At 37.1% G+C, this 16918-nt stretch overlaps 1 protein-coding gene across 11 annotated transcripts in view; it reads right to left on the bottom strand.

The window, feature by feature from the left end:
* Positions 1-8172: 8172 nt before the first annotated feature.
* CEP128 (centrosomal protein 128) overlaps positions 8173-16918 on the bottom strand; it is a 405817-nt gene continuing 397071 nt past the window's right edge. For 8 of the 11 annotated variants that reach the window (XM_087448095.1, XM_087448097.1, XM_087448096.1 and 5 more), the window contains one exon: positions 8174-13036. In XM_087448095.1, the coding sequence (XP_087304221.1) occupies positions 12909-13036 (128 nt within the window). In that variant the 3' untranslated portion in view covers positions 8174-12908. Of the gene's footprint in view, positions 13045-13866; positions 13987-16918 lie in introns of all 11 variants that reach the window. The other 3 variants (XM_087448098.1, XM_087448101.1, XM_087448103.1) reach the window with 2 other exon arrangements.

Raw genomic sequence — 16918 nt, 5'->3', positions numbered from 1 at the left:
ATGCGGCCGAGTGACAAACCACAGGAAGCCATTCTCTGCATTCAAATGTGGGCTCCATACTTAATAATATGCCATCTTGGTAAGTTACTCAATCTCTCTGTGCCTCAATTTCCTCATTTGAGATATATTCTTGAATGAAAATGATAAATAATACCAACCTCATATGGTTGTGAGAATTAAATGAGTTAAAATATTCAAAGTACTTCAGAATAGTGTTGGCACATAGTACACAGTATGTATTAGGTATAAAGTATCTCCATCTCTTTCCCAGACACATAGGAAGATTTGAAGACATGTTTGTAGCAATAGAGTGTGTGTGTATATGTGTATATGTGTGTCTGTGTGATTATATGTATATATACTTATATATATATAAATAAATGAACCAGCAAATATTTAATATTTGATGAATTAAATATGCTAGTTCTAGAATCCAATTAGCTTTTTCCTGATTGTTATACAGTTTGAGTGACCCCTGGCTATTTAGTAAATGGAGACAAGTATCTCCAAGTTCATTGGAGATTTTTATGGCTGAAGTGGATCGGGCCTAGATAGTAAAGTAAGAAACTTTTATGGAGAACTGCTGTGTACAGTGTTCTAAGCTTGACACTTCTCATATGCCATTACATATAAGTCTCCTAACAGTTCTTTTGAAGTAGATATAATTAGTTCCATTGTGCAGATGAGATAAATGAGCTCAGAAATGTTAAGTAACTTACCCCAAATTACACAGCTAGTAAGTTAGAGGTGGAGGAAGGATTCTAACTTACACCATTTTTAAGCAAAACATAACACAGAAAAAGGAGGATGGCAGATTATGCAAGTAAAATGATTTTACAAAAAGTTCATTATTGAATAGATCATTGACAAACAAGGTTTATAATTCCAAGATGGTTTGGTGTCTCTTAGAATTAGCCTTGAGGTAGAAATTCAGACCAAACGCTGTCCACTTTTAATCCAGTGAAGAATGCCATTGTACATTTCAACAGTAGACTCACAGACTATTAGAGATGGAAAGCGACCCAGAAGACCATTTAGTTCAACTCCTCAGTTAACAGCTAAGAGACACAAGAGGTAAAACAGCAGGCGTAGTGTGACACAGGCAATTATCGGCAGAAGCAGCCAGGATTCTTCTGGACCCAACGCTCCTCCCCTTTTAGCATGCAGGATAGCCAAGTGGGACACCATAGTTTTAAATCCGTCCATTTAGGATAATGTAAATTCCAGTTCATTTTAAATATCTCAATTCCTACTTTAGCATCTAAACCTAAAAAAGAATATTAGGGTGACTCTTAAAATTCTTTGGGAAGATATAATAAATAATAAGAATATTCTCTAGTAGAAAGCAGGTAGAGTTTCTATCTAGGAGCTTCCATTTTTAAAACCTGACCAAAATTCTGGTATTGTTGTATCCTGTCAAACAGGAACAAAAATTAAATATTGTCTGGGTAGGAGAATAGCTTTTTAAAGGGACAATGCTGGTCTTCTTCATGCAGAGAGGAATTAAAAGGGTCTTTGACTTTTTTTGTTAGATTGCATTCATTCACCAAATATTTACTCAGTACCTTACAGCTATAATAACAGGAATCCTACTTTCCTTGCATATTTCACAGCATTCGTTATAGTGCTGGGCTTTAGGAAGTCATTGATTGATTGGTGGTGCATTCTTCTATGTTCAGTATATTAAATGACTTCAGGACAAAGTCACTAAGGTTATGTCAACTACTATTGATGTCTTCCTATGGAGGTGGAAGGAGATGGCTCTTGACTATTCCAATGCTTGTGTTATCCAGAACCATGCAGCATAGTATGCACGTTCTTAGTTATAATATCATCAGTAATGTGAAGTCCAAATGCTTACAATTTCTTTCATTGTGCATGCATCAGAAGTTTATAATCAATAGCGCTATCTCTTATCAGGCTGACAAGCATCAGGCTGTGTGATGGTACCCATACTATAAACGCTGCACCATCAGAAGGCCACACATAGGGCCTAGGAAACTTTGTTAATGTGAGATAAAAGATAGGTGAAAAGCACAGTATTCACTGCTTCAGCAACACCAGATTATTGCAAACATAACAAAACAGCTGAAAATGCCAGACCTTGGGAAGCTCAAACTTTTTGACCTAAACTTCAAAATATGCCAAACACGATTTTGGCAGAAAGAGTTAGGGGTTGCAATAGCAATGTGGAGAGAGAGGAAATCCTAACCGTAAAGACAAGGATGGAAGTATACGATTCTAAGTGATTTGTATAGCAGACACTTAGCTCAAGTCAGCAAATAAATTGCTAACTGACAAGAAATTGGCATAAGAACTAAGCAAGTGTCTTAAGCCAAATGTCTTGAAATAAAGAAATGCTAGTGGGATGAATAGGCCACAAAGCCACAATCAGCCACAAATTAGCTGGATATTAGCAGGCCTATAAGGCCCAGCAAAAATTTACCCACCATATTGTATAGGGGGTAAAGCAAAACTTCCTGAAGATATTGAAAAGTCAATAATCATGGAGCAATTGATGTTAACTCATCATATGGGTCTCTCCACTTTCCCTAAAATACCACATTGCAAAATCAACTTGGGATTTAAGGGACCAATATTACAATCTCAAGGATTTTGTTCCATATTAACCATCCAGTGAAAAAGTCTTCGTGAACTATGTAGTGATGACTGGAATCTCTACAAAAAGCCACAAATATGATGGCCAATGCATACTCGGTCCTCAACTGTACACTTAAACACAAGGGAGATAGTGCCTGCGATGATAACACAGATACTTTACTGATATCCATTCTGAGCAAATCAGTACATTTCATTTCAGTAAATTAGTTATTAATACTAGTGACATGGGGCTGTTATCTGATCGGTGTGGTTTTCATGCCAGACATGGCACAGAAGGCATGGTTTAAATCCTTAGGCTGAGATTTCAAGAACAATAGTGTGATTTGAATTTTCATGAATACAATCAGGCAACTGGTCTGTTAAATGCTGAAAGACTTTGCAAATTTGGCTATTGAGATCAGTTAATAAACACGGTTTGCTCACTGCAAGAGGGAGAGATGGTTGAGAGTGTAGGTGTGGTTAGTTCAGTTAGCAAATGTATTTTGAACACTTAAAATATGTCTGCCATTGTGACAGGCAAAACACAGTGTCTTTCTTCAAAGAGCTTACAGTCTAAGTGAAGCATCTTGCAATTTAGAAATATAATAATTATATTTAGAGCATCTAAACATAATGCATCAAATAAAGATGTTTTCTAGGTACCATTGGTTGTATTCAGCTATTTACTATATAGCTTTCAAAGATTCTGATTCTGGATACAATACTGATTTGAAAGAGTTAAGATATTCAACCTATGATGACATCAAAATAATAACAAAAAACCTAACTCTTGGTTCCTATTACACACATTTTTCTGTATGCTAGGCCTTTGGCTAATAATTACAAAAATGCACTGCAAATATTAAAGTGGTGATGATTTACTTTGGTCTGACCTTCCCAATTCCTACCTGGATTCCAAATATTATCAAATGGCTCTTCACACAAGTTATGTGTAACTTGGGAATTATCTCCCTTGATGCTAGCAGCAAAAGGTAAGTAATTATTCTGTCGGTAAAAGAAAGTGTTGCTTTTGTAAAACTGATCAAACATTTGTATAAAGTTGTGGTGTTGAGATCAGTACCAAAATAAACGTGGATCTCACTCTGGTGCTTGCCACTTTGATGAGCATCAGTTAACACATTAGGAAAGTTGGTAAGTTTCAAATGTGTTGTCTGCACATTTAGAAGGACAAAAGAAGATTCCTTCCACATCCATGCTTTCAACATATAACATCTGGGTTACAGACCCCAGAAGATTTTAACTTATCTTCCTTTAGATGCCTACTTTGTTTTCAGTTCACTTGTAATCGCTCTCTGAGAATAGCAACAAACACAACATATTTAAGGGTAATGAAAATTTAGCCTGAACATCTACTTGCATGAACACTGCATGGGAAAGTTTTTCTTTAGCTGCTCTGTGGTACCAGTGTCTGTGACTGTACATCCGACTGAGAAATATAAAGAGTCCCAAAGGGCAAACTTAGGGGTAGAGAACATCTGACCTCAATCATGGGCGTCCGGATAAGAAATGCATAACACATGATCACAACTCAAAAGCTGTGATCTCAAGGTTACTGCAGACAGAGCATGGCAGCTGTTCAGTTGGACATCTGGATCTTAGTGGCTCCAGAACTGGATTGTTCTCACATGAGATCTGTCTATGAGAAGCTCAGCCCATCTTCAGTAATGGTTCTGAGAATTTGAATGTAACTTTCATGTAGTGCCCAACAAATGATAAATTTTCACATACACACAAGATCTTTGTTTCTGGAAAGTAAAGGTTGCCCAAAATCAAAATATCAAAACAAGAAGGCTCATTTTTGGGTTGTATGGCTATGCCCAAACTGATCCTTCACCTTTAGTGTTTAGACTCAAAAGGGATCAAGGATAATGTAAGGGCCTTGGCTATCATCCTGTATTATTTGATATTATCTAAATATATATAACTTTTTACCTACTTTTTGAAGTTCAGTTTCACTCCCTTTTCCGAGAAGAGCAATAAACAGCAAAATGTTGATGGGTAATGGAAGTTTAGCATATGCAATTCGAGTTTAGTATGGAGCTCTAGTTGTATCAATTTCAAATGGTGTATTATATAACAATGGTAATTGGTAACTAGGAATTATGAAGTATATGCATATTTGACCATATATATCCAGCTAATCAACTTTGTCAGTGCACCAAAGGAAGGAATTATATTTAAATTCTTAAAAAGTACAAGGTTAAGATTGGTAATATAGACAGAAGACTTTTTTAGTGAATTAAACAAGACATATTAGGTTCACATTAAATGATTGACGAATGAATAAATAAATGGATAGACAATTGAACTAATGGAAATAATGCTTTTTTGGGTGAAAGGCCACAAGTGCTGAGTAACTTATGAATGTTAAGTATGTTGTTGACATAGTCCCTGTTCAACAGTGGGAAATTTTTCCAAAGCAGATAGCAGCTTTTAATAAAATGCATCTGTATATTCAAGTAGGCTTTTTTTTTTTTTTTAATTATCTTTATAACCACTTGGTAAAAATTCCAAACCATAAACTAATTGAAGACATTTTAAACACAGTTTGAGGGGTTATGCTGTGTGCTCAATTTACTTGGTATTGTTATTTATGCAAGACCTGTGCATTTCAGTACTTTTATTGCTGTAATTGACTGGGCAGAGAGGTGTCCTTAGCAAAGACTGAATGGGGCCTGTCGCATTGTGGTTGCTTAACAAACAAGCACCCTTCCAGAAAAAACACACTTTCTAGTGTAATATTTAAATAAAGTGTTCAGAAATTGAAAGAAGTTCTTGAAAAGATTTAGTTGAGATACTTTAGAATTGGAGAATTCTGCACAGATTTTTATTTAGTCCATTCCTAAGCAAATAAGGGAAAGGGGAAACAACTTAATTTCAAACAAATATTTCAAATTATCAATTATTTATAATGGAGAGTACAAAATGTAAGATAAAAGGGCCAACAGAAATTATATATGGCCACTAATTATCAGTCTTTAAGGACAAAGAAATGGAATGATACAAAAAAATCCCTAATCTCAGTTGTAGACAGTGAGGAAAAGCTGGATGAGACTTAAATGTTCAGGGGTCATCAAATCAAAATCTTTCTTAAGATGACAACGTCAGAGTCTGGAAGTGTTACTCTCAAACACAGTGGATGACTGTTAGCCGCTGTTATAAAAAGGTAAAAATGAAATTGCATGTGAAATGGTAACAGAACCAATGCCCCAAATCAGGTTGCTGAGACAGAGACAAAACAGGATTAGAACTCAGCCCTAAAGAAGTCCACACGCTTTTGATAATCGAATACCATTTTTATTCTTCAAACCAGAGAGAAGAGCTACACCTCTAGGTCCTGATTGAATTGGATGCCTTGATAATAATTGTGATGAATGAATGAAGAGTTCTGGTTAATAGAAGTCTGCTAGGCGCAGCAGGTGAGAAGTGACCTCTAGTAGTAAATCAAGCATCTTTGGAAGCTGCTTCAAGTCCTTCACCTGGGCGACCCTTGAGATTGGAGTCATAGCCCGGACACCTGGGAGAATACGTGATATTGGAAACCAAATTTTAAAAGGATACCGTTGTACATCACCTGGAAAGGAAACTATGTTCTTGTTTTTGTTTTGGGATAGAGACTAAAACTCAGAAAAGGTTATAATCAAGTGAACCTTTAAGGCATGGCTCTTGAACTTGAGCATTATCAGAATCACCTGGAGGACTTGTTCCAACAGACTGCTGGCCCCACCCCCAGAGTTTCTGAATCACTAGGTCTGAGGATGGCCAGAGAATTGTAGTTAATCTGCTCCCAGGTGCTGCTACTGCTGCTGCTGGTTCAGGGACCAAACTTTAAGAACCAGTGCTTTAAGGAATACTGAATAAAAGGATCTCTCTTCCTCACAGAAAACTGTGATTTGTTCTCAGTGGAATCTAATCAGTAGGTTTATATGCAGTTAAAATTAAAAAAAATGAGCAATGACCACTACTGTTAATTTGGAACAAACTAACCTCACAAAAGACTTCTGCAATGGAAAAAAAGGGAAGCTCTTTCCCCGGTACACATTGGCTTTATTGGCTGTGGTCTTAGTCAAAGCACAGAATGAACCTTGGCCAGCAGCAGGAGGTCTCTCAAGCTTGCAGCTGTTGGGAGGAGGCTCCTCTGTCAGTGACTCTGGGCAGGAAGTGCCTTGTTAGAACTGATGCATCTATTTTATTCAGCTCAGGAAAAAAAAAAAAAAAAAAGAAAAGGCAAAAATCCCTAGGTTTCTCCAAACTTCTTTTAACTGCCCAACCTCCCCACAGCCACCATGTTAGGTGGCTTTGCTGCCATGGCTGCTTGACTTCTGGACTGACAACCTGAGGTTCAGTACGATGGGAAGTTTTCAAAATGCTAAGCCGTAAATCAAGCCTGTATCTTCACTCACGGTGGGCTTAATGAGAGCATAAATAAAAGGAAAATCCAAAATGACAGACAAGCACAGGGCACTCAGACTGAAAAATATCTCAAAGAAGGCTACTTTGCATCCAGATCCAAACTGTCAGCAATCAGTCCATAAAGAACATTAAGGATTAGTGCAATGTTCATCAGAAATACAACTTTACAGTACACAAGTTCAACAGGACTTCTCACAATGCCGCTTTCCAGGACCCTGCATCAGATAAAGGATGGAGTGCTACTGCGGTTTTTTCTTTCAAGTAAACAGTTTAAAATGTGTGTTGTTCAAGGCAACCCAGCTTCTTCTGTGTTCATATCATTTTACAGAACTCTTGCCATCCTTCACTCCTTTATCCAGCTAAGTGCTCAGCAACAATGGACAAACAAAATCTAAACTAGCGTTACCACTACCCTAGGGATAACACTGAATAAGAGTTATGCAGTATAATCTGATAATAGCTGGCTTCAAGAACTGAAAAGAAAAAAAAAGCTTAAAAAGGGGATATATTAGAAATTTAGATTTTAAATCCTACGTGCAAAGTGACACACATTTTGGGAATTGCTCTTTTGGCTTTAAAGTAAAGAAGGTGATAGAAATAGGTTCTCCTGATATATGAAGTATATATAAATACTGCCCTAAAAAATAGCTGTGCACGATCACACAAGGATGAAGAGTAACCATAGTGTTTTACAAAGAGAAGCCTTTCACACCTGGTTAACAGACCAGCTCACATCATGAGAAAAGTAACATAAGTGTTTTATGTATTAATCTTACTAACTCTATGGTTACCATCATCCTGATGGATGGAATATATGCACAGGACAAACGAGCACAACTCCAGTCCACAGCTTGGCCCAAATAAAGTTGCTTCCAAAGATCCTTGAGGAAATGACTGTGGATGCCAGAGAAAGAAATGAAAGACACTTGGTGGGGGGGAATATTTCCAATTGAAATATAGTATTTCAAGAACAAAGAGAGATGCACTGTCTTGAAGTACACGTTTTTACATTGTTGGCCAAGTGTTTTGGGCTTTTAAAAGCCATTTGAACTCTTGGTGACTTCAGTGACTCAAAAATACACCTGACTCTAAATTGAAAAATTCCTAAGGAAAAAACAAAAGGAAACTGTAATTTTATGGAAAACTTGATACTGTAAAAATTAGACTTGTCCTTTTAGTTTAAAAAAAGTATGATTTTAAGAAAATATTAAATTTAACGGAGACTGTCAATTAGTGACTAACTAATGAGCATATATTATCCTCCTTTCCCTCAGAATATTTTCTTACTTTTAAATTATAACATCGGAATTGTTGGTAGTTTAATATCCACTAATTTTGTTTAAAAAAAATATTGCTTCAAGCCAGTATTCTAATCTTTTATTTCCAGTGAAGTATACAGCTAAGATGACACAGAGCTCCAATATTTAAGGATAAATTGTAACTTTTGTTTTCATTTAAATAATGCTAGTCAAAATGCTTTACTGAAGAATGTAAAATGAAAGGGTGTCAAGTCGTGGGGATCTATGGAGAAATGATAGAAGGCAGTCTGGGCATGAAAGTCCAACATCTGCCAGTTTGAGAAAAACAGAGCATTCATTCTAGGGAATAGCAACTGTGCAACTCCAACTTCTTAAAACATAGCAAGTTATGGTTAGAATTATTATTCTATTGTGATAAATGTTGTATGGCTCTATTTTGACTATAGTAGCATTTGTTTTTCATGTTGCCACCTAGATGCTCAAAGGCATGAGGTTCTACATTTTGAAAGGTGGAGGTCATCAGATTACTTGTGGTAATTACATATTGTTTCAACTATCCTTCTGAAAGGGAACTAACATGCTGCTATGTTTAGAAGTCTTATATATTCCCACAGAGATCAAGGCAGCAAGTTCACATCCACAGTTGTCACATGGCTTTGTACCACGTCAGAGTCAAGTTGTGTTACAGAAGCTAAGATAATACCCGGCCACGGAAGTATTCCCAGGGTTTCAACCATGAGAGTAGTCAAAGACATGCGACTTTCAAATCCTTTTCTAATTGGCTGGTCCTGAAAGAAATGCAGGTGTTACAAACCCCAGACAGTCTGCCCCTTTATTGTGGGTTGTTGAGTGACGACTCCAGAAGCCAACAGTAGGGGCTGATCTGGTAGAACACTAAGAGTGACGTGGGTTGGGTTTGGATATAGATAGGTTGTGGGCATAGGCGTGGATAGAGTAGGAGGCTAAAATGGGGGCAGATGAGGTTAGAACTTGAAAGTTGGGCTCATTTCACCAGAGCAGAGCAGACTGGTTTACTTTGTTACTCATCAAAAGCAAGGGAGACTTCTCTGAAATTTATTTAGGGGCTTGGAATCTCAAGTTCTGCTTCTAGATGTAAGCATTTCTCCTAGCCCTAAATTAGATGTGTCGTGTTTTGTACAGAAATGAAACTAAATGGAATCTTTCATGGTTTAAATTTCTTTTCTCCACTAGGAATAAGCTGATATGTTTTCATTGCTAAACATTTGAGAACTTACAAGTTGAAAGATGTAACTATTTTTATATCTTATTTCAGTGCACGAAATGCCTTTCTATACAAACTTTCCCAAATTTACTTTCCAGCTTAAGGTTCATGGTTTAGTTTTAATCCAAGAAAACCAGATGCTTTTGTGAGGACAGCTTCCTCATTTGAAGGCCATGAAAATCACCAATTTTCTCTTTTGTTTTGTTTTAAAATACAAAGAAAGAAAATACTGGGACAGTTGGTTTGAGGAGGGAGTGTAAGAATCTTGGAAAAGGAATAACTTCCTGAGCGATCATACTCTTGACTACCATATGATGTGTAGTTGAGTTTATAGTACAAACCCTGAGGAAAACAATTTGAGATATTTACCCCTCCTAAAAAGGGGTTTGCTAAGTAAATATACCATCTAATTATATATAAGAATTTGGTCCCACTTAAAACAATATTTGTTAATTAACTATCATAGCCAATATACATTAGAGAAAATCTAACAATTACGGTGACTCTAAATACACTTTACATAGCACTGGCATGAGCCTTAAAATGGAAAATGCATTTAACATAGTTGAAAGGAGAACAATAAAGAAAAACAGGTTTAATTGTTTTCTTAGCTAAGTAGCTAGGCACTTTCTCTCCATGTAACCAAATGCCTTACGTGCACTATTTTGTTAACCTATAGATTTTATTTCTTTATTAGTAAAAATGTGTAAACCATCACAATAAGAAAAAAACTTGGGTTCTGGGAAGCTGGATGCATAAGATGTTATATAACCAACTGGTTTCCAACCTTCAAATCAGACACAAGTCAAGGAAATAATAATGACCTTAGCCAATGGGAAAAACATCAAGCCAGATTTCTCCCAGCTGTGTTTCTTCCCTCTGTGGCCTTCAGTAACTTCAATGGAAGTTGAGCGTGTTTTGGGAGAAAGATGGCCAGAAGAATCAAAATTATTAAACCAAAAAGGTCAATCTTCAAATTAAGTCTTGGCCCAGGCTCACTGCAAGAACAAGGTTTATCCCTTCCAATGTCCCAGTGCTATAAGCAATATGGCCGACCAGCCACAACTCAAATGGGGCTGATATCACATGCTATCCTGCCAAAAGGGTGAGTAAAGGAAAAACAGTTGCTGGCTTTAGTATGAACAAATCAAGCTATTAGTGTTTCCTTAGCATTCCTCTTGATTTCCAACTCAAGCTTACGGTGACTGCAAGAGATAGGAAAAATCCTCAGAGGAGACAGATCTTTGGATTTAATTCCAAATAGACAGCCAAGGAATTTTGACAAAATTGCTCACAAAAAGTTGACTTTGCCTTTGAAGTTCTTGTGTGTTCCATATTTAAAGTCAGACACCTTCATTCATCCAACAGTAGCATGGAGCCTTCAATAATATGATACAATGGTTTTATTTTTTTTTCAGATTGAAAAAGGTCTTTCATATGATTCTTCTCCATTCTGTTATAAAATCATCAGCTAATATGTTTTCAAGGGTTTGTCAAGGAAATAATCTGAGCTACCTTAAACTTCATGTCTAACTGGCCTGATGTAATTTTTTAATGACCACAGTTGTGCTAAAAATGGTTTGGATCAGTTCCTACTAAACAGGATGAACTGTATGAAGTTTCTACTAACACATTAAGAGAAAAGCTATTTAACTAACCTTTATCCGTAGGATTTAAATAAAACCTGTTAATTTTCTCCCTAGTTAGTCATTTAGATCCAAGGAGATAAAATATTATGGTGTTGGTCAAAACATCAATGAAAACACAATTTCTCAATACCCCAAATATTACTATAGTGTGACATAGGTTATGTGAACACCAGGATTGGGCGCTGCTCCTTCAAAAAGGGCTACTCCCACTAAAACCTTATAGAGCTCATTAGCACATTAACAGCTCGAAGTCCTGAGGTTAGACAAAACCAAACCAAACCTGTTTAGTGTTGTCTGATCCAGAATTTCTACAGCTAGCCTGAACACATCACTTCTTTTTCATGTAATTCCTAATGCTGAACCAACTTTGGGACATGCACACCTGTTTTTTCCTCTTTTTTCCTTCTTAGCACACTGACTGGCCTATAGTAGGACTCAATAAAAAGTATTTGGAATGAATAAATGATAAAATGCATGGCTGTACTCTCAGAGATTATGAAGACTGTTTTATGTAATTTTCTGATATAAAACATCTCCGTCTTCTGTAGTAACAGTTGCATTCAAATTCATGGAAAGAGAATGCCATTTCTTCTTCTGCACAAATTATGGTAAGTAAGGAAAACATATCTTGAGCGGAACCAGAAGCATCTTTATGAAATACGAGAAATCCAACAAGCAAGTATACTTTAACAAAGACAAAATGTAATGCACATTATGAAGAGATTGCTTTATTGTCCTCGTCTCTGTGCAGGATCTTTCCATCATGACCAGTGGGATTCAGTTCCTGGATGTTTACTATTATTTAGCATTTAATAGAAATCTTTCTCCACTGGTAGATCAGCATGTAAAGAGGATAAGTTCTTAAAGACACTTTGATGTTGAGAAAGGCTGAAATGCTGAGAGTAGATAGATAGTATCAACTTACACAAGAACTCTTGCAGAGTAAATCTCATGGACACAGGAGTTTGGTACTGTGATTTTGGTCAGAGTGAAGCAAAGATGATCCAGGATATGACTGAAGTAATCACAATGGGATATTTGGCCACAAAAAGACAAATAAATAAATTGTGCTATGAATTCTTTACCATGCTCTACAATTCAGATAGCATTTGTAAATTCTTTATTGCTGTAAAAAATGGATGATCGGAAATAATTTTAAGATACTGTATGTAGTAATAAACTGCTGAGATGATGGATGTAACAATCCTGAGCATTTATAAAGTGGACTAATATTATATATGCATATCTCCATAACATGTTATAACACATGATAATTTATTAGGGAGAAAGCATTTAAAAAAAATCAATTCTATATAAACACTCCCTGAATCTAAAGTGCTGGCAACTTCTGCCTCACGGGGAACTCATTTTCCTCCTTTCTAGTAAGCCAGTAATTTTTGAAAGACCTCAATTATAAATCCAAATTTTGGTTGGAAAAATGTGACTGACCACACCTGAAAAAGGAAAATGCGAAGTGAAAAATATCACTCTTTCTCTGCTCATGTAAGTTGTCAATAAGTTAGCTGCATGTCATTCATGAGATGACATTATTTGGATTGTTAATTTATACCATTTACAAAGACCAACTGTATTATTATTTTAGTCCGTGTTTGGCAACGCTGAAGAGCAGAAGCTGCAGACATGTCTGCTAGATAATCTGGGCCAAATTGCAGCAAGGATAGATAGGCTATTATTTCTAAAACATTCATGTAAAGCAACTAATTACATTTTGCTTTTTTTGCTTTCATATTCCTCCTTTTTGGATTGTGGACTTGTTCCATCCATCGGTAAACTTGTGGCATCTTCCTTGATTGAAGGTGAATCTGGAGCAACTGTTCTTTTGGCAAACGCTGGCAAGGTTAGAGAAAAGAGAAAAACAAACCTAGATGAATACAATCCCTGGGCTGACAGAATTGTAAGTAATCACTACATTTGATCCAGTTTTCTGTAAACTTTTCATGGGTTAACAGACCTTCAATGTAGGAATAAACATAATCAGTGTACTATATTTTCAAAAACATATTCATATAATTTAATTTTTATTTTGTGGGGGGTATTTGAAGAGTATGTAAGGGCGGAAGATGTGCGCTTGGTCATATATAATGGTATAAAGTACACACAGAATTTTGGAGGGAGAAATCTTAAGGGCCTTCTCTTGACAGAACCCTTTGTTACACAAAAGGGAACTGGGACTTGATCTAGAATCTAGGTTTACCGTTCTCCTACTACCTCTTCCCTCTCTGCTGAGCTCCAGACGTCTATATCCAACTATCTTATGTAAAATCTTTCCACTTGATTTCTTTTTTTTTATAATTTTATTCATTTATTTTTTCCCCCAAAGCCCCAGGAGATAGTTGTATGTCATAGCTGCACATCCTTCTAGTTGCTGCATGTGGGACGTGGCCTCAGCATGGCCGGAGAAGCGGTGTGTCGGTGCGCGCCTGGGATCCGAACCCGGGCCGCCAGCAGCGGAGTGCACGCACTTAACTGCTAAGCCATGGGGCCGGCCCTCCACTTGATTTCTAATCTCTGATGCCAGCCCATTCCTTACTCTTCTCCATCTTAGAAAATGATATACTCATCCACCCAGTTTCTCAAAGCTCGGTTCCCTCCTTCTTTTGTCCTGCCGGCTCCACCCGTCCAATTTAAGAGTAAGTTGTGATGATTCTACTTCCCAAATTCACCTAAGTCCTTCTGCTTCACACCATCTCCACTACCATCACCCCAGTGCAAGCCACCATTTCCTCTCTTCCTGTTGTCATCTTGCCCCCTTCTCCACACCACAAGCAGAATTATCCTTCTGAAAGGTAAATCAGATTGTGTTACTCTCCTGCATAACCCCCTCATCCCCCATCCCACCAATGGCCTCCCAGTGAACTTAGAATAAAATCCAAACATCTGACTGGCTGAAAAGGCTTCACTGGGACCCCATCTCCTATCACACGCTCACTCTCTCTCTCTCTCTCTCTCTCAATCACTGTCTCACTCACACACTCTTTCTCTTATTCACTCCCTCACTAATTCATTCTCACTCTCTCACTCATTCACTCCCACTCACTTTCTCACTCATTCACTCACTCTCACTCTCATTCACTCTCACTCATTCACTCTCTCTCACTCATTCACTCTCTCACTCACTCACTCATTCACTCTCTCACTCACTCACTCATTCACTCTCATTCACTCACTCTCTCATTCACTCTCACTCATTTATTCACTCACTGTTTCACTCATTCACTGTCACTCTCTCACTCACTCTCTTACTCATTCACTCTCTCAGTCACTCACACTCTCACTTACTCTCTCCCTCACTCACTCTCTCTCTCACTGAGTTCCATCTCTCTAAAAGACCATACCGCTTTCTTCTCTGGGGCCTTTGCACTTACTACTCCCTCTCTCAGGAAAACTCTTCCTACTCAATTTTAACTCAGCTAGCTCTTCTTGCATTCTGGTTTCAGCTCATTTGTCACCTCCTCAGAAAGCCATCTCCTGACCACTGATCTACAGTAGTAGTCCTGTTCCAGGTACCTTCTGTCATTACACCTTATAGCACCAATAGCCATGTTAAATTATTTGTTCACTTGCTTACAACCTGTTTCTTCCATGAGATGAGGTGACCTTTTCTGTCTTGTTCACAACTGTTTCCCCCAGAGCCAGACAGACAGCCTTGTGCATGGCCTCCTAGTAAATACTGCTTGAACAAGTGAACATACTTAAGGGATTTTAACAGTTAGTCCATTGGGGATTTTCTAGCTGCTTTCTAGAAAGCATCTAGAGAGTACCTTGTCAAATTGCAACAATCAGAACTTAGTAATTTAAAAATATCTGGCACCTAATTGGTTAGTGAAAAGATAGTCACAAAAAAAAATCACTATCACACAAAATGAACCTATAAAAATGGAGAGACAGAAAAGTTGTGCTTTCATGGAATAAATAAATACTTTAATGGACAAGAAACATTTTTTTTTTTCACCTTATCAGTACCCCAATGTTTTTATTGCCATAAATCTTTGGCATTTTATTCTACAAGTTTGAGGACAGACTACACACGAAGCATCACAGTTAGCTGGGTGGACCCTAAGTATAAACAGAAGTGAAAAGAAGGTGCTATTCTTGCTGTGGATAAATTATTTTTCATCTGAGGGACTTAAACTTCCACTAAAGGCATCTCAAAACACAAATTTAAAATACTAACTTTTCTTTTTATAGCAATGTAAACTGAGATAAGGAAGCAAAATAAAGTTCTTTTGAGCAACATTCATTGATTTGCTTTTCTAAGAATATCAACTTAAATTAAAATGTAAGATTCACTTCCTACTCCTATAGTAATCCTTAGATAACACTTTGGCCCAATGAAAAATCACAGTCCTTTCTTTTTGGGATTATTTATTGATTTATTTTAATAAACATTATTAACAACAGTTTTAGAATTACAGAAAATTTGCAATCTGCAATTATTTTTAAAATTTAGTTTAGAGATACCAACTCCACAAAGATTAAGCATTTTAACCTCAAAGGACTCGAGATTTCGAGACATCATCAGATTACTACAGACCTCACTCAGTTCCGGTCTGCTCGGGCCCCAGGAGTGAAGGCCCTGTCCTGGAGTTGTGTTCCTTTAGCCTAAAAGGAGCTATACATGGAGACCAGTGGTCAGTCACTACTTATAAAAAGTAAAAATGACAGTTTCAAAAGCTAGCATTATGAGTTTCTCTTACTAAGCCCCCACTGTCTACAGGCTGAAGGTAATGGAATCCAAGAGTGTCCTGAATCATGGCCATAACTTCTAGCCAGCCAGTATAAATTTGGTAGTAATCGTGGCTCTAAATAATGGATTTCTGTGTTCCTATTTCCAATGGTAATATAAACTTACAATTTATACATTTCTTCCCTTCTTCCTGGCAGAAGGAATTTACCTTTTCTTGAATTGACCTGAACTACACAAAGCTGACACAAATTACTATCTAAAACAAACTTTCATTAATGCTGGATCATTTCAGAGACCACAAATTATGCAGTATTTTCCCATTTCCTTTGTTTTTTCCATGATCAGTGATTCTAACACTTTAGTTTGGTCACAGTTTGATAGGGCACCTAAGTCAGCAGAATGAATGCCTTTGTGTCTACAGCATAGACAAAAGGGCCTCATCCAGTACAAATCCCAAGTTGAGTAAGAAGGAGCCTGTTCTGTGGGCTCATAAACTCATGTTGCCTCAGCACCTAGAGTTATTTACTCCTTATACCTCCATACAGGTCTAAACTGCTTTCAACTCCAACCCCCAGCTTTCACGTTCCATTCAAAAGTTAACAAAAAAATCTAACACTTGCTAGTCAGACTTACAAGCTGGGGTTTTCTTAGTAGCATTTTATTTGAATAAGATTACTTTTTAGTCAATGTACATACACATATCAAATAGCACCAAAGGGCTCCAAAGAAAGACAGCAATCTCTTGCCCCATCCCTACCAATCCCACAGTCCTACTCCCCAGAGTCAGCCACAATCAACTCTTCTAGCTTTATTTTCTGTATTTACTTCAATTTTTGTAAAAAAAAAAAAAAAAAAAGAAAAAGAAAAAGAACCTTATATTGCTATTTTCTGATTTATCAATTTTTAGACTTATCCACACCCATCCACTTCCCCTCACTCCATCCTCCCCATATAGTTACATGTGAACTCCTGGTTATGTCAATAGTAAGTATTTATATTATTATGACTACATAAATATGGCTTA

This window comes from Ceratotherium simum, chromosome 24 (assembly GCF_057802395.1).
Source record: "Ceratotherium simum simum isolate JZ-2026a chromosome 24, ASM5780239v1, whole genome shotgun sequence".
NCBI classification, from domain to species: domain Eukaryota; kingdom Metazoa; phylum Chordata; class Mammalia; order Perissodactyla; family Rhinocerotidae; genus Ceratotherium; species Ceratotherium simum.
Note: the sequence above shows the minus strand (reverse complement) of the source record. Positions and strands in the feature narration are given on the sequence as shown.